The 18,968-nt window shown below is 35.7% G+C and overlaps 1 protein-coding gene across 1 annotated transcript; it reads right to left on the reverse strand.

Moving 5' to 3' along the window:
• Window positions 1–7,410: 7,410 nt before the first annotated feature.
• Window positions 7,411–8,670, reverse strand: LOC116751419 (prostaglandin reductase 2-like). The gene has a single exon (XM_032627267.1). It carries the CDS (start codon window positions 8,562–8,564, stop codon window positions 7,500–7,502), a length of 1,065 nt encoding a protein of 354 aa, XP_032483158.1. The 5' UTR covers window positions 8,565–8,670; the 3' UTR covers window positions 7,411–7,499.
• Window positions 8,671–18,968: the final 10,298 nt, after the last annotated feature.

Below are 18,968 nucleotides of genomic sequence, written 5' to 3' on the forward strand. Positions count from 1 at the left end.
CCTTGAAGCACCATCTTCTCTTGCATGAAATCATTGCCTCTCTATTTCTACCTATTACTTTGACTGTTTCTTAGCAATTTATTCAAGAACTCCTAAAATCTAGATGATCATGAGCATCTTTTCTCTATATACTCTCCCCTGGGTGAACTATTTGCAAACTCACCCGAAAATTTCACAAGCATTTCCTGCTTCCCAAACTTATGAACTTTACTCAAATTAGCCTTAGCACAGCTTGTATGCACATGACTTTCATTACTTGATTTCAATTTATTTATTTGTTCTTACTGTTAGACAATAAACTCTTATGTTACAGACTCCATATCTTATCATTTCAGTAGCTACCTATGAAAAATAGCAGAAAGTAAATAAAAAAGAAATAATCATATTCTCAGATGTTTTAAAGCAAATATTTACAATTCTCCAAATATATATTTAAAGCTATATGTTAAGTACCATCTTGAAAAAGTTGTAGATAAAAAAGTATAAAAATTATTGCTAAAAGTTAATTTGAGCAGATAAAGAATTTCCATGGGAAAAAGGGTTGAATTTCAATATAGTACTTATAGTTTATTTGACTAATTAGTAGTTCAGGTAATAAATTCTGTAAGAGTTCAGGGAAGAGAAACATCACTGTGGATTACTCCAGTTAAGTGAAATTTCCATGGAGAGTTCGACTTTAATGAGAGGAGGGAAAAGGCAAGGACATTCCAGGTGGCAGGAATGAAGTAAACAATGGAACAGAGGCTGGGATTTGCAGCACATTTTATGGGTAAAATTAAATCAATTTTCTAAAGTAAAGAATTCACTTAGGGAGGTAGTGAGTGATAAATCTGGAGACATACAGACTGGCTTATCAGAGATTTGAAGGCCAGGGCTTTAGTGGAGTTGTATGATTTAGGAGGAGGAAAGTTATGACAGTTGATTCAGGAGATGGAGGTGCAAAGCAGTTTTTCAGAACATTTGATCTGGCTTTGAGGTACTCGACAATTTGCCTTCTCTATACCTGGAGAGACAGTTGAAAGTTAATGGTGATAATATTTATGTGAATAAATGAGGACCAAGACTAGAGTTTTGCTACATTCTTTAGTCTTCTAGTGAATTTAATTCATCTTGATGTCAAAGTGACTACGCCTCCAAATAAAATATAAGAAATTCTTTTGAAATATGTATAGTTTCCATAATTGTTTTCAATTTTATTTCCAAAAGGTACCTGAAATAGATTATATTAAAATCATATGGATTCTGTAATTGTTTGAGACAAATAATATGTGTACTTCCTTTTCATTCATTAAACATTTGAACTATTACATGGTAGAAGAGAAAAAAATGAATGGAATAATTTCTGCTTTCACAATGCTTACAATTATGGAGACAATTGAATTTATCAATAAGATATCAAAAATAATGACTGGTAGATACCATAGTTGTTTATAAAAAATAAAGTCTCATGGGAGCACAGCTCTGGCAGGAATAATTAGAGCGAATGTCACTGAAAGGGTTGTACATAGGCTCTGTTTTGAAGTAAGTGTGGAATTTTGAGCCACAGAGATGGATGAGTAAGGGTACAAGGGTAAAAATGTCAAATACGTAGAGACACAGAAAAACATCTGTAGGGCACATTCAGGCATTGGCAGGAAGTCCACTGTGGTCTTAACAAAAGATGAAAGCAAGAGTATCCTGAGAAATAAAGAAGGTGAGATTGACTATTGCCATGTCACTGGCGTATGTGTGTGTGTGTGTGTGTGTGTGTGCATGCTTGTGGAGCAGAGCTTTAAATATCACTCTATTAATTTTTTTATGTTATTTTGGATGGAATAGGAAGCCATTTGTGAGGTAGAAGAAGGAAAAAACCAGAGCCTAAGAGTGATGTGCTGGCATAGGATAGAGTTTGGACTCTGAAATCATTGGCGATTCGTGAGCAGAAAAATGACATAGTTTATTAAACATCTTTGTCAGTAAAATGTAAGGGAAATAGCTCTGTCAGTAAAATGTAACAGAGTTTGGAAATTAGGTGTTGTAAAAAAACACAAGGAGACCATTTAAAGGATTTCTGCAAGAGTTCAAGTAAGATGCAAAGGTGCCCTGAAACTCTGCTTCCCTCCAAACACAAGGTAAGGATGTGTAGGGAAAAATAAACTGGATTCCAAAAAGTAAAATCTGGTCATGCAATCCACAAGTAAATACTGTAGTATCTATTTAGAAAACTAAAATTTATAACAGTATTTTTTTCAGGCACAGGATGAAAACTAATTATATACACAACCAACATATAAAGACGGAGAGTTTTTTTTAATTTTGCCAAAAACAAACCTGCTAGAAACAATTGTAACAAAACATTTCTACTTAAAAGCTATATTCACTAACAAATCAGTATAAAATTTTAAATATTTATAAAACGTAACCTTATATATATTGTATATTTCAAAGCTCTTAGAAGATTAAGTATTACTGTAGTCAGACACATACAAGGGCTACATATTCCTTATAAAGATATATTCCTCTTGTGTAAATATAATCTCTTATTGGTGATGCCTAGTTTTCAGTTCAACTGGAGAATATAAGAAGTATATTTTGCTTTATCATGTACATAAACTAATTTTGAATTCTGCTGAAATTCAGAAGGCTAAAATAATCAATTTAGAACCAGAAGTTTGTATATTAAAAGTGGAGATAACTTTATAGGTAATACATTCTACTGAAGTGGGAATGGGCTATACAGGCCTGGGTTGTAATGGACCGTAATGGTCTGTTACTGTTACTGATGACAAGACTGTAGCTGTCAAACAACATTTCCTTGTCACCTAACTGATGGTAGAACTAGAACTAGATCCTAGGACTTAACTCCCACTCTAGGTTTCCTTTCACCACACCACTGAGCTTTCTTATGTTTTAGAGTGCCATGATATCAACTCTATTTTACATACTATAACTTTGTTTTAATTTCCAGAATTATTAAATCTTAAAACAATGATTTTTTCCTCAGTTTTCCTCATTAAAAACAGTGTGATGACATTGCATGTTTTATAACAGAGTATTTTTATCGTTAATATGATGACACTTTAATTGGAAAACTTTATTATGTCAGCACTTAAATAAGCCAAGAGTTTAAAAGCATACATAAAAAGCATAGCTTTATCTTAATTTACCTATCATAAAATCAAATTGTGAAATTGTTCTCTATAATCTTGATATCACTATAATCTCTATAATCCTGCTTCATTTGGTCAGTTATCTAGCTTTAACTACCTTGTAAGGTATTCTAGAGATATTTCATCCTTTGTAGTATTTGTTTTTCTTATAAATAAAGGAGACTCTTATTTTTTATTTATTGTTTGAAAAATGATTTACAAACATGTACTTATGCCTTTTCTATATTTAGAATATTTAGTGTGTAAAAATTAACTCCCATAGTCTTTAGCTTTAATCAAGGAATCTTCAATAATATTTTACATAATTCTTCCCTTTTGTGGAATATATACAGGAATTTATAAACCTAAACTTTTCCAGGAATACTACTACAAGGACAATCATCACTTTTTTATTTGAATTTAGTTCTTTATTTTTTAAAATGTACATTGTCTGAATAACATTTAGTTACTAAATGCCAACTAAATTTCCACAGAAATATCTGTACAATTTTGATTAAAAAGATAACTAACTTATCTTTAGCTATAAGTCAGATAACTGACTTATAGCTACTTCAACCTCCTCTCTGAGTTCCAAAGACTGTAAATACCTTATAAGTTCAAAGTTTCTAAAGGAAAATGATCATGTTAGAATCTCAAAAGTTGCATGGAAACTACTATTATTCTTATCCTGAGTAGCTGGTGTTTAAAATTGTATTCTGGTTTTCAATACCTTTATAATGGATTTCAGTGTTCATAAGTCATTCTGTGTACTTTCTGTTTTGTGAACTATAACACTGCATTATCTCAGGGCTGACTTGGATCAAATAATTGAGTTCTTTCAGGAAGCTCATCTGTGTTAATTCTGTGCTTTTTTTTTAGGGGGAGATAAACTGAAGCAGATGATTCCTTATCTGAATTCATTATTGGGCTTATTCTATTTCATCTGTCTTTTCTTTTTTTTTACTAGGAGATTGTTTTCTGTTTCTTTTTTTTTGGCGGTACACGGGCCTCTCACTGTTGTGGCCTCTCGCGTAGCGGAGCACAGTCTCCGGACGCGCAGGCTCAGCGGCCATGGCTCACGGGCCCAGCCGCTCCGCGGCATGTGGGATCTTCCCGGACCGGGGAACGAACCCGTGTCCCCTGCATCGACAGGCGGACTCTCAACCACTGTGCCACCAGGGAAGCCCTAGGAGATTGTTTTTAAATAAAGCTTTTGTATTGGTTGCTGTAGTTGCTCTCCCCCCTCCACCCCGCATTCCCCACAGAATTTTCTATAGAAGAGAAAAATCACTGGATTTCAATTATTGGAATTCCAGGTTATTTATATCTCAAAAGTCACACCTAATATCATGAGAAATAAACTGACTGTCTCAGATGAACTAGTAATAAACAACATCTCAGGAGCCTTATTTATTATTCTTATACTATGGCAGAGAAAACTCTCCTTCACAGTCTTAGAGTAAAATAATGCAGGAGAGCAAGGACATTCACATCACTAGGGTGAGGACCTGGGTGGGACAGGGGTAATTTCTGGAAAAGGAAATGTGCCAGCTTCACTTGCTGATATGTTGTTTTTGGGCTAGAGGCTAGGATCCAGCTCACCTGAGCCAGAATCAATAAGGTGGGACAAGTAAGTAAGAAAAGGACAACATACTTCTGGATTCTAAGACTTGTTCTGGTGGCTTGGGCTAGATATATGAAATGGAATCTGCATATAACCTCCTAATAGGGTAAGATAAGAATAAGGTCTATACTCCAGCTTCTCATCCTGAAAATTGAGTTGAAATCATTCCCAATCCCTTTCCTGTAATCGTGATGTCATATTTCGTTGTCTGACTGGAGATCTGCTGGTAGAATCACATACCCAGGGGAAGAAGACAATGAACATAGATTATGTCAATTATGTTCTTGGAACTGTGCTTACATATACACACATGTATACACAGTTGACTCGAACAATGTAGGGTAAGGGACACTGACCCACCACACAGTCGAAAAACCACATATAACCTAGGTAGTCCACTGGATATACATATCCACAGTTCCACATCTGTGGATTCAACTGATCATGAATCACGTAGTACTGTACTATTTATTGAAAAAAACCCATGTGTTAGTGGATCGGGGCAGCTCAAATCCATATGCTTCAAGGGACAACTGTGTATATACATGCAAACCACAGCCCTGCATATGTAATACCTACTTTTTCTTTTTAATGGTGAAAGCAAAGCCTTATAAGGGTGAATTCTTTAACCAAGGGTAAAAAGATATTAAGAATTTGGAGAGCTCAGAGTCGATCCCAATCTGTGGGATTTCAATCTAGTTTTCTTTTCTTTCTACTGCCACTAAAAATGAAAATTATCTGACTATAGTAAGGTATAATAATTAAGAATGTCTTATCTGTTTCCTAGATCAGAAGGTATATTAGTTTGCTAGGCTGCTGTAACAAAATACCACAGACTGTGTGGTTTAAACAACAGAAATTGCTTTTCTCACAGTTCTGGATGCTGCAAGTCCAAGATCAATGGTCAGCAGGTGGGTTGTGTTTCATTCTATGGTCTTTCTCCCTGGCTTGAACACAGATCCCTTTTTCACTGTGTCCTAACATGGTCTTTCCTCAGTATGTGAGCATCCCTGGTTCCTCTTGATGTGTACAAATTTACTCTTATAAGGACACTAGTCAGATTAGATTGGGGCCCACCCTAACAGCCACAATTTAACTTTCTTTTTCTTTTTAATTTATTTATTTGTATACAGCAGGTTCTTATCAGTTATCTATTTTATACATATTACTGTATATATGTCAATCACAATCTCCCAGTTCATCCCACCACCACCACCTCAAACCCACTTTCTCCCCCTTGGTGTCCATACTTTTGTTCTCTACATCTATGTCTCTATTTCTGGCTTGCAAACAGGTTTACTGTACCATTTTTCTAGATTTCACATATATACATTAATATATGATATTTGTTTTTCTCTTTCTGAGTTACTTCACTCTGTATGACAGTTTCTAGATCCATCCACGTCTCAACAAATGACCCAATTTCATTCCTTTTCATGGCTGAGTAATATTCCATTGTATATATGTAAAACATCTTCTTTATCCATTCATCTGTCAGGGGACACTTAGGTTGCTTCCATGTCCTGCTATTGTAAACAGTGCTGCAATGAACATTGTGGTACATGACTCTTTTTGAATTATGGTTTTCTCAGGGTATATGTCCAGTGGGATTACTGGGTCATATAGTAGTTCTATTTTTAGTTTTTTAAGGAACTTCCATACTGTTCTCCATAGTGGCTGTATCAGTTTACATTCCCACCAACAGTGCAAGAGGGTTCCTTTTTCTCCACACCCTCTCCAGCATTTGTTGTTTGTAGATTTTCTGATGATGCCCATTCTAACTGGTATGAGGTGATACGCCATTGTAGTTTTGATTTGCATTTCTCTTACAATTAGTAATGTCGAGCACCTTTTCATGTACCTCTTGGCCATCTGTATGTCTTCCTTGGAAGGATATCTATTTAGGTCTTCTGCCCATCTTTATCATTGGGTTTTTGTTTTTTTAATATTGAGCTGCATGAGCTGTTTAAATATTTTGGAGATTAATCCTTTGTCTGTTGATTCATTTGCAAATATTTTCTCCCATTCTGAGTACTGTCTTTTCATCTTGTTTATAATTTCCTTTGCTGTGCAAAAGTGTTTAAGTTTCATTAGGTCCCATTTGTTTAATTTTGTTTTTATTTCCATTACTCTGGGAAGTGGGTCAAAAAAGATGTTGCTGTGATTTATGTCAAAGTGTGTTCTTCCTATGTTTTCCTCTAAGAGTTTTATAGTGTCTGGTCTTACATTTAGGTCTTTTTTTTTTGTTTTGTTTGTTTGTTTTTTTTAATATGGAAAGACCATCCCAATTTATTCTTCACCAAGCTTCAGTTCAAGAATTACATAAAGCATGTCCAGTTGAATATTTACTAAGTGCCTTCTCAAGTATTCTATTTTAAATACAACTTATGAAGTTAATAAAAGTTATTAATTAAAAAAATCTTTTGTATGATCTATTAAACAGTTACATCAAATCTCCAGTGGTTTCAGAATATCTGATATAAATTTCATGTAATATTAGTTTTAGCAAAAGAAGGAAAAATAGGTCATGTTGACTTCAATCTATTATTGTAAATAATCATATTGGATGAAGAATACATATATGATATTGAAGACACAGGAAAGAATTATGTTATGCAGCTAAGAAAATATCACCTATGATCACATTTAAATCAAAAGGTATCTGTACTCTTAAGGGTTTTTTTAATGTATCTTGAAATCTTTGTGCAAAACGGAAAGCAATCCGTGTATTTCCTTAATGAAGATGTTTACAGAGATAACAAAGAGGTTTCTTCTGAAATGCAAACTATCTGCTTTCCAATGTTACCTCCTGTCATCATGGACTGGAATGCAGCTCTCATGTTTTCCAATCCATTTATCATAGTCTCTTTGATCTTTAGCTTTCCTTCTTTAAACCACTGACTCAGCTGGAGAATACCAGACGCAAATTTGTCCTTAAAAGTTAACACCAGAAATCTTTCTCTTGTGATGTTTCTTTCTTTCCGGATTGCTTCTACAGCAGAGGGTAGTGGAGGAGGATAAGGCACATCTTTGTTGTACTGAGAAATTTGACCACATAGGATGATGTGGCTGTTCTGATTCATCTGACTTATCACTGTATCACTGATGTCACCTCCAACATTGTCAAAGTAAACATCCACTCCAGAGGGGCATAATTCACGGAGTTGTTCTGCCACACTCCCCTCTTTATAATTAATTGCAGCACCAAAGCCCAGTTCTGAGGTCAAAAGGAGGCACTTCTCAGGTGTTCCACAAATTCCCACAACTCTGGAACAGCCCATCAAATGGCCAATCTGCCCAGCTAAGGATCCACAAGTACCAGCAGCTCCACTAACAGCCATTGTCTGATTAGATTCAGCAGTTATATGACCTTTTTCCTGTATCCCAATCAAGGAAGTCAAACCAGGCATCCCTATAGCTCCAAGAAAGTATGAAAGGTGTCCATCCACAAGCTGTGGGTCTACCTTTTCAAGGGCATTTCCATCTAGAATAAACTTGGTTTGCCAGGGCCAATAGAAAGAAGTCACAAAATCGCCTTTAGTAAAATTTGTGTGTTTGCTTTCTTCTATAATCCCAATACCTCCACCATCAACCACCTGAGACAGCTGCCAAGGTGATATATAGTCACTGCCAGTGTCTTCATTCATTCTACAACGCATGTAAGGATCCACAGAAAGGTAAAGAGTTCTGACTTGTACTTGTCCTTCATTGATATTATCTGGCAAGTTTACTTCTTCTACTCGGAAATTTTCTGCCACTGGATTACCATTTTTTCCAGGTCGGGAATTCAATACCACTCTTTGTACAATCATCACCTTGTTTGCACAGTTGTCTCACAAGACTTCTGTATAAAATAACTCCTGAAGGGCCCGACGCAGCCTCGGGTTCCCCAGCCCTAACAGGCCCGGCCGGCGGAGCCCCGCGTTTCACTCACTGCCAAGGAGCTCGGGAGGAAATCTCCTACATTTAGGACTTTAATCCATTTTGAGTTTATTTTTGTATATAGTGTTAGGGCATGTTCTAATTTCATTCTTTTACATGTAGCTGTCTAGTTTTCCCAGCACCACTTATTGAAAAGACTGTCTTTTCTCCATTGTATATCCTTGCATCCTTTGTCATAGATTAGTTGACCATAGGTGCGTGGGTTTATTGCTGGGCTTTCTGTCCTGTTCCATTGATCTATATAACTGTTTCTGTGCCAGTACCATATTGTCTTGATTACTGTAGCTTTGTAGTATAGTCCGAAGTCAGGGAGCCTGATTCCTCCAGTTCTGTTTTTTTCTCTCAAGATTGCTTTGGCTATTCTGGGTCTTTTGTGTCTTCATACAAGTTTTAAGATTTTTTGTTCTAGTTCTTTAAAAAAGCCATTGGTAATTTGACAGTGATTCATTGAATCTGTAGATTGCTTTGGGTAGTATAGTCATTTTCACAATATTGATTCTTCCAATCCAAGAACATGGTATATCTCTCCATCTGTTTGTGTCATCTTTGATTTCTTTCATCAGTGTATTATAGTTTTCTGAGTACAGGTCTTTTACCTCCTTAGGTTTATTCCTAGGTATTTTATTCTTTTTGTTGCAATGGTTAGTGGGATTGTTTCATTAACTTCTCTTTTCATTTTTCATTGTTAGTGTATAGGAATGCAAGAGATTTCTGTGCACTAATTTTGTATCCTGCAACTTTATCAGATTCATTGATTAGCTCTAGTAGTTTTCTGGTGGCATCTTTAGGATTCTCTATGTATAGTATCATGTCATCTGCAAACAGTAATAGTTTAACTTCTTCTATTCCAATTTGTATTCCTTTTTATTTCTTTTTCTTCTAAGATTGCTGTGGCTAGGACTTCCAAAACTAAGTTGAATAATAGTGGCAAGAGTGGACATCGTGTCTTCTTCCTGATCTTAGAGGAAATGCTTTCAGTTTTTCACCAATGAGAATGATGTTTGCTGTGGGTTTGTTGTATATGGCCTTTATTATGTTGAGGTGGGCTCCCTCTATGCCCACTATCAGGAGTGTTTTTTATCATAAATGGCTGTTAAATTTTTTCAAAAGCTTTTTCTGCATCTAATGAGATGATCATATGTTTTTTTTCTCCTTCAATTTGTTAATATGGTGTATCACATGGATTGATATGCATATATTGAAGAATCCTTGCATCCCTGAGATAAATCCCACTTGATCATCGTGTATGATCCTTTTAAAGTGTTGTTGGGTTCTGTTTGCTAGTATTTTGTTGAGGATTTTTGAATCTATGTTCATCAGTGATATTGTTCTGTAATTTTCTTTTTTTGTAGGATCTTTGTCTAGTTTTGATATCAGGGTGATGGTGGCCTTGTGGAATGAGTTTGGGAGTGTTCTTTCCCCTGCAATTTTTTGGAAGAGTTTAAGAAGAATGGGTGTTAGCTCCTCTCTAAATGTTTCATAGGATTCACCTGTGAAGCCATCTGGTCCTGGACTTCTGTTGGAAGATTTTTAATCACAGTTTCAATTTCATTTCTTGTGATTGGTCTGTTCATATTTTCTATTTCTTCCTGGTTCAGTCTTGGAAGGTTATAACTTTCTAAGAACTTCTCCATTTCTTCCAAATTGTCCATTTATTTGCATAGTGTTGCTTGTAGTAGTCTCTTAGGATGCTTTGTATTTCTGCAGTGTCTGTTGTAACTTCCCCTATTTCATTTCTAATTTTATTTTTTTGAGTCCTCTCCCACTTTCTCCTGAGGCTAAAGTTTTATCAGTCTTGTTTATCTTCTCAAAGAACCAGCTTTTAGTTTTATTGATCTTTGCTATTGTTTTGTTCCTATTTCATTTATTTCTGCTCTGATCTTTATGATTTCTTTCCTTCTACTAACTTTGGGTTTTGTTTGTTCTTCTTTATCTAGTTCCTTTAGGTGTAAGGTTAGATTGTTTGTTTGAGATTTTTCTTGTTTCTTGAGGTAGGATTGTATTGCTACAAACTTCCTTCTAAGACTGCTTTTCCTGCATCACATAGGTTTTTGGATCATTGTGTTTTTGTTGTCATTTGTCTCTAGGTATTTTTTGATTTCCTCTTTGATTTCTCCAGTGATCTCTTGGTTATTTAGTAATGTATTTTTAGCCCCCATGTGTTTGTGTTTTTTACATTTTTTTCCTCTGTAATCGATTTCTAATCTCATAGCATTGTGTTCAGAAAAGATGCTTGATATGATTTCAATTTTCTAAAATTTACTGAGGCTTGATCTGTGACTGAAGATGTGATCTGTCCTGGAGAATGTTCTGTGTGCACTTGAGAACAAAGTGTAATCTGCTGTTTTCAGATGGAATGTCTTATAAATATCAATTAGATCTTGTCTACTGTGTCATTTAAAGCTTATGTTTCCTTATTAATTTTCTGTCTTGATGATCTGTCCTTTGGTGTAAGTGAGGTATTAAAGTCCCCCACTAATATTGTGTTACTGTCAATTTCCTTTTTTATAGCTGTTAGCTTTTGCCTTATGTATTGAGGTTCTCCTATATTGGGTGCATATATATTTATAATTGTTATATCTTCTTCTTGGATTGATCCTTTGATCACTATGTAGTGTCCTTCCTTGTCTCTTGTAACATGCTTTATTTTAAAGTCTACTTTATCTGATATGAGTATTGTTACTCCAGCTTTATTTTGATTTCCATTTGCATGGAATATCTTTTTCCATCTGCTCACTTTCAGTCTGTATGTGTCCCTAGGTCTGAAGTGGGTCTATTGGAGATAGCATATATATGCATCTTGTTTCTGTATCCATTCAGTGAGTCTTTGTCTTTTGGTTGGAACATTTAATACATTCACATTTAAGGAAATTATTGATATGTATGTTCCTATTTTTCTTAATTGTTTTGGTTTGTTTTTGTAGGTCCTTTTCTTCTCTTGTGTTTCCCAGTTAGAGAAGTTCTTTTAGCATTTGTTGTACAGCTGGTTTGGTGGTGCTGAATTCTCTTAGCTTTTTCTTGTCTGTAAAGCTTTTGACTTCTCTGTTGAATCTGAATGAGATCCTTGCTGGTTAGAGTAATCCTGCTTGTAGATTCTTCCCTTTCATTACTTTAAGTATATCATTCCACTCCCTTCCTGCTTGTAGAGTTTCTGCTGAGAAATCAGCTGTTAACCTTATGGGAGTTCCCTTGTATATTATTTGTCATTTTTCCTTTATTGTTTTTAATAATTCCTCTGTCTTTAATTTTTGTAAATTTGATTACTATGTTTCTTGGCATGTTTCTCCTTGGCTTTATCCTTCCTGGGACTCTCTGCACTTCCTGGACCTGAGTGGCTATTTCCTTTCCCATAAAGGAAAGTTTTCAACTATAATCTCTTCAAATATTTTCTTGGGTCCTTTCTCTCTTTCTTCTCTTTCTGGGTCCCCTATAATGTGAATGTTGGTGCATTAAATGTTGTCCCAGACGTCTCTTAGGCTGTCTTCATTTCTTTTCATTCCTTTTTCTTTATTCTGCTCCATGGCAGTGAATTCTATCTTTCTATCTTCCAGGTCACTTATCCATTCTTCTGCCTCCATTATTCTGCTGTTGATTCTTTCTAGTGTATTTTTCATTTCAGTTATTGTATGGTTCATCTCTGGTTTTTTGTTCTTTAATTCTTCTAGTTGTTTGTTCTTTAATTCTTCTAGGTCTTTGTTAAACATTTCTTGTATCTTCCCAATCTGTGCCTCCATTCTTTTTCTGAGGTTCTGGATCATCTTCACTATCATTATTCTAAATTCTTTGTCTTGAATGTTGCCTATTTCCACTTCATTTAGCTGTTTTTCTGGGGTTTTATCTTATTCCTTCATCTGGTGCATAGTCCTGTGCCTTTTCATTTTGTCTGTCTTTCTTTAAATGTGGTTTATGTTCCACAGGCTGCAGGATTGTAGTTCTTCTTGCTTCTGCTGTCTTCCCTCTTGTGGATGAGGCTATCTAAGAGGCTTGTGCAAGCTTCCTGATGGGAGGGATGGGAGGGACCAGTGATGAGTAGAGCTGGGTGAGCTCTGGTAGGCAGAGCTCAATAAAACTTTTATCTGCTTGTCTGCTGATGGGTAGGGCTGAGTTCTGTCCCTGTTGGTTGTTTGGCCTGAGGTGACCCAGTACTGGAGCCTTCAGTCTCTTTGGTGGGGCTAATGGCTGACTCTGGGAAGTCTCCCACCAAGAAGTACTTCCCAGAACTTCTGCTGCCAGTGTCCTTGTCCCCATGGGGAGCCATAGTCACCTGTCGCCTCTGCAGGAGACCCTCCAACACTAGCAGGTAGTCAGGTAGGTCTGGTTCAGTCTCCTATAGGGTCATTGCTCCTTCTCCCTGGGTCCTGATGCACACACTACTTTGTGTGTGCCCTCCAAGGGTGGAGTCTCTGTTTCCCCCAGTCTTGTTGAAGTCCTACAATCAAATCCTGCTAGCCTTCAAAGTCTGGTTCTCTGGGAATTTGTACTCTCATTGCCGGACCCCCAGGTTGGGAAGCCTGACGTGGGGCTCAGAACCTTCATTCCAGTGGGTGGACTTCTGTGGTATAAGTGTTCTCCATTTTGCGAGTCACCCACCAAGCGGTTATGGGATTTGATTTTATTGTGATTGAGCCCCTCCTACAGTCTCACTGTGGCTTCTCCTTTGTCTTTTTCTGTGGGTTATCTTTTTTGGTGCCAGTGTCTTCCTGTCAATGATTGTTCAGCAGTTAGTTGTGATTCCAGTGCTCTTGCAAGAGGGAGTGAACGCACGTCTTTCTACTCTGTCATCTTGAACAAATCTCCTCCAGCCTCACTTTAACTTAACTACCGCTTTAAAGGTCCTATCTAGAAATACAGTCACATTCTGAGGTATTGGGGTTTAGGCCTTCAACCTATGAATTTGGAGCGGCACAATTCCACCCATAATTCAGCACATTCTAAAGGTAACTGTGGATTAAGTCAAAGAGCATTAAAGTTGAAGTCAGCAAATCTAGATTAAAATAGTTTTATGACATTTAATAAGCAACTCAAATTCTCTGAACCCCAGTTTGTCATCTGTATATGGAAATAATAACCATCTCACGATAATTGTTATATGATAACATATAGAGAAGACTTGCCATATTGCCTTATTTGTATTAGCAATTCATTTATCGAATATGCATTTTGTATCAATGGCATCATGTGTTTTCATACATCCTGAGATTAAGGAAATGACATGATAGAAAATGCTAAAATTTAAATAATGTATCTTCACTTTGCCTTGTAAAAGCAACACATTTTTGGTGAAGAATATATTTGAGAATTATATATTAAATGTGTCCTAAAATTATGACAGCATTTTTAAACAAGTCCAGTTTAAGTACTTTAGTTCTATTTAGTCCTCCATAATTCTCTTTTTCATACATCATTGACTTACAGAGAGTTGTCACAAACAGGATAGGCCCATATGTTAAAAGCACTTGCATTTTTTTGTGACTGCCCTCAGTCAGATTCAACAGATTAATGATTTTAATAATCAGCCATCCTGATTTTCAACTACATGGTCTTAACTCTTCTATTATTTCAGGCTTGTTCCTTAATCTAAATCATTAATCTCTTTAGGACTTATTATAACCTCTTTTTAGGCATATTGATCTGCATTTGATTTGTACCTCTTTGTCATGCCCCTTTTCAACATGGATTTTCACAGCAAAGTATTCTTGTTGATTGATGTGTGGGTGTGTTGTTATATTGCTTCACTTTAAGTACCTATTTTTCCCCCCACCAAATCTCCTAGAGTCCACTATTTTAAATGCTTTAACCTCTCATATGTCCTTGTAATGTCCTTCCATGTTAAGATCAGGTACAGTGGGTTGACTGTATTTTCTAGTGCAAATTAAAAATCCATTTGTTCAGCTTGACTTATGCTTAGTGACAGCTCTGTGTATTTTTCACTGTGATGTGAATACATGAAGGACACAGCATAAAAACTGACTGCATTATGCTCCATCTGCATTGTGAGGTAAATGTGATTCGAGTAATTACTACCATCTAAGTTTTTATTCCTTTTTTCATTAAAGCTGTTATGAAGCCAGGGACAAGGATAAATAATGTACCTGGCTTTTATTAGTTTCTGTCTTTGTTAAATGTGAATGACGTGAATGGCAATAAGTAAGGCTATAAAAATCATAAATAAAATATTAGCACATTTTTTAATAGTGCAAGTGTAAATGTCACTAATGAAGTAAGAATAAGTAGGTGATGTTAATTACACTGGTTTGCTTAAGTGTAAAATGTGAAAGGAAATGTAGTGCTTGACAAGAATGAAAACAGAAAAAATATAATTTTTTTCCTAGGAAATACTCATTTTTTTTTTACTCGCCACATAAGAGTATGTTGCCTTACTGGTTGGACCATGTGTTGGACTTATTTTATAGAGTGATATTCTAAGCACAATAAGTCACATATGGCTATTATACTTTCACCAGCTGGCTCCAAACTGATATATATAGAGAGGGACTATGTCCTAAAGTATGTTTTCCTGTCTGTTTCTTCTGTCAAGTACTCAGCACATAGTACATGCTTTACCAGTGCTTCATATCCTTTTCTTCTGTAAATGTAACAATTACTCTTTTTTTTTTAATTTATGCAAACAGATAGGAAAACCAAGTGTCAGAATTATATTGAACCAAGTATAAATAGACCAAGAATTAACATTTAAGAAGACAACTGATAAAGTTCATGAACTATAAACAAAGATTTAAACAAATGTATTTGCTCTGTTTGTTTTGTTTTTTCCTCTTTGGCCTAGAAAGAAAAACGGAGTGTTGACATTCATGTTTGCTTTTGTATGTCTCACTGTTTCCATTGGTGTGGGTTGGGGAGAGAGACTAGCACCTTGCCCTTAGACAGAGTTGACAGCCACACAGATATCAGAGTCTAATAATTTCTTCAAGAGATTAACTCTAAAAATCGTTCACTCTTCTCTGATCATTGAATGCTACTGTATCCAGACAACCAAACCAAACCAAACAAAAAGCCCCCAAATCCTAGGTGTCATTCTGCTTACTTTATAAATTTATGCTCTGTCTTATATGCAGCTATGGTTAAAATTGAGCAGGTTTAGCTCTCTGTTTTACAGATGAATAATCTTTGGATCAGAGAGGATAATTGAATCTTCTAACTTGACACAGTCACTAAGTCTCACAATCAGAATTCAAATTGCATCCAAGCTTCAATGCTCATCTATCCCAAAGGATTATCTCTAGTCCAGACTTATGTCCTAAGGATCACGCCCACTTCCCAGATGTGGCTTCTCAACACACCCATTTGGATAGTGCAAACACATTTTTACCCCAAATTGCTAAAAGTCAGCCTTCAATTTTTACTTATTTCAATGAATAATGCCACCATGCAACCAAGTTCATAAGCCTAGAATCTAGCCTTCACACTTCACAACTCTTTCCTTGTTTACTACATCCAGTCTATTACTCTGTTCTGTCATCTTTGATTGACAGGTATTTCTTATATCTGTTCACATTTGTTTGTCACCCTTGATATCATTGATTACTATAGAACTCTTTCCTCCTCTCTCTCACTCAGATACTGCAGTGACCTCCTAATAGCCCTCCATAGACATCATCTTCTCTTCCCTTCATTCATTTCTTCACAATACAGTCAAATGATTTAAAGCCTGGCATACCAAATTCCTTTCATTCTATAACACTTTTTTCCTTCCTTTTGATAGTTCAGTCACTGTAGATTTCTTTAAGTTTCTCAAATGAACCCCATTAACTCCTGCTACAGTGCCTTTGCATTGCTGTCTTTCTACTTAGAAAGGTGTTTGCCACCAGAAACTTACTTAGCCCTTGTCTACAACTATTAATCCTTCTTTTAGTCCAAATACCATTTCCTTAAAATAGCATTCACTGAGCTTCAGATTAATACAACCTCCATTTACTCTGTTGTACAACAAAAAGATTGTTTTGTAACATTTTCATTTATAATTGAATATTTACTCATGTGATTATTCAATGTCTTCCCTACTTTGTGTGCAAATATATTTTATGAGGAAAATGAACATGTCTGATTTTTCTCATTGTTATGTCCTATGGGTCTAGTGCAGTGCCCAGGATAATTTATATAATAAATAAATAAATATGTTAAAGGAATGAAGTCATGTTTCATGCTAAAGTTAATGTTTCCATTTATCCTACAATGTTACCTAATTATGTGGAAATATCAAGCCAGAAATACCACCTATTTTCCAACTGATTATTGTGAAAGATTTAATCTTAAATATATTTTGAAAGAATACAATGAACACCAGCATAATCTTCACTAAAATTCATTATTTTTTGACACTTTGCCATACTTGTTTCATCTTTCTTTCTTTCTCATTCTTTTCTTTTATCTTTTCTGAATCATTTGAAAATAAGTTGCACTTAGCATGACATGATACCTTATCCCTAATTACTTCAACATATATATCTTAAAACATTAATATACTTATCCATATCCTAAATGCCATGGTAACATCCAAGCTATTTAAAAATAGGTGATAATCTCTTGAAGGTTATAATACTACATATATGCTTCTGAATTTTATTATAAAGCTGTTATATGATAAGATATATAAAATGTCTAACATTATACATATCAAAATATACTAGAAAATGAATTTGATAGTTTATCTTTCTACAAAGATTCTAAGTGTTAAGCAGGAGATTCCAACTGAAGTCTTTGAAACTCCAAAGCACATTTATTATTCTACCATACTGTGAAAAATCATGATCATATTAGTTATACACTGTTTCTAGGATTAACTGGAAATTAGACAATATTTCTGAGTGTTTAAATAGAAAATGTAATGGGAAGGCTGTCCATATACATTTGAATGCCAAGTGGATAATAGGAGGTGCTCCCTGTGTGTTAAAATCTTTTCTTCTCTAAAACTGGCTCTGTTACTATTTGTGGATATATAATATTATTTTTTCTGAGCCCATTATGGTATAACAATCACTGACAGGTTCTATAGCTAGAAAAATGGAATATTAAAGTTTGTGTAACACTTCATTCCAGACATATTGTTATACGGTTTTATTTATTTATTTTTTAAATATTGTATTAAAAATATTCAGGGACTTCCCTGGTGGCAGAGTGGTTAAGAATCTGCCTACCAATGTAGGGGACATGGGTTTTATCCCTGGTCCAGGAAGATCCCACATGCTGCACAGCAACTAAGCCCGTGTGTCACAACTACTGAGCCTGCAGTCTAGAGCCCACAAGCCACAACTACTCAGCCTGCACGCCACAACTACTGAAGACTGTGTGCCCTAGGGCCCATGAGCCCCAACTACTGAGCCCACATGCTGCAACTGCTGAAGCCCATGCACTTTAGAGCCCGTGTGCTGCAACTACTGAAGCCCGCGTGCCTAGAGCCCATGCTCAGCAACAAGAGAAGCCACCGCAATGAGAAGCCTGTGCACCACAACGAAGAGTAGCCCCTGCTCACTGCAGCAAGATAAAGCCCACACACAGCAATAAAGACCCAATGCAGCCATAATAAATAAATAAATAAATAAAAATTTTAAAAAAATATTCAGTGACCAGTCCTTGAAGATTCCACACTGAGAAAAGTTGAATAGGAGACATTCTAGTCAAAAAAGTCATTTTTTTCTAGCCATATCACCTGAGAGAACTGTTGTTCCTGCCATGCAGGGGACATTGCCAATTCCATAATTCATAGAACTTAACACCTTGATAAAATCCATGGGTCTCTACCAGAGAAACATCTATCCAAGTGTACATGTCACTCCTTTACAGCAGGTCTCTGACTGAGGAAGAAGTTGAAAATATGTTAAGGGTGTTTTTAACACACCATCCTTAGCAAGAAGAGGTCTCTACTTAGAAAAAAAAAAATCAGATAAGCTGAAAAAGCAGAAAGAGAAGGCAACTATGGAGAAACATCTAATGAGAAAAAGAAGAAATATTCATAGAATTGGATTAGGAACTCGTAAACTGAAACTGTACACGAATCAGATTAGGAACTCGTAAACTGAAACTGTACATGAATACAGGACTGAAGGGTATTTCTGAGGCAAACATATGATTTCTGAAGGGCCCAAGCAATCTGTTTTTATAAATTCATATTCTTTTTCTTGAAGAAGGGTCCCGAATTATATGAGCTTCAGGCCCAACAAAAGGTACATATTCCAATATCAAACTTTAAAAATATTAAGAGCAATTGAGGAAAGAGTCATCATTACTGGACATTGAATTGATACTTTGAGAAATAT

The sequence above is a fragment of the Phocoena sinus genome, chromosome 3 (genome assembly GCF_008692025.1).
Source record: "Phocoena sinus isolate mPhoSin1 chromosome 3, mPhoSin1.pri, whole genome shotgun sequence".
Lineage (NCBI taxonomy): Eukaryota > Metazoa > Chordata > Mammalia > Artiodactyla > Phocoenidae > Phocoena > Phocoena sinus.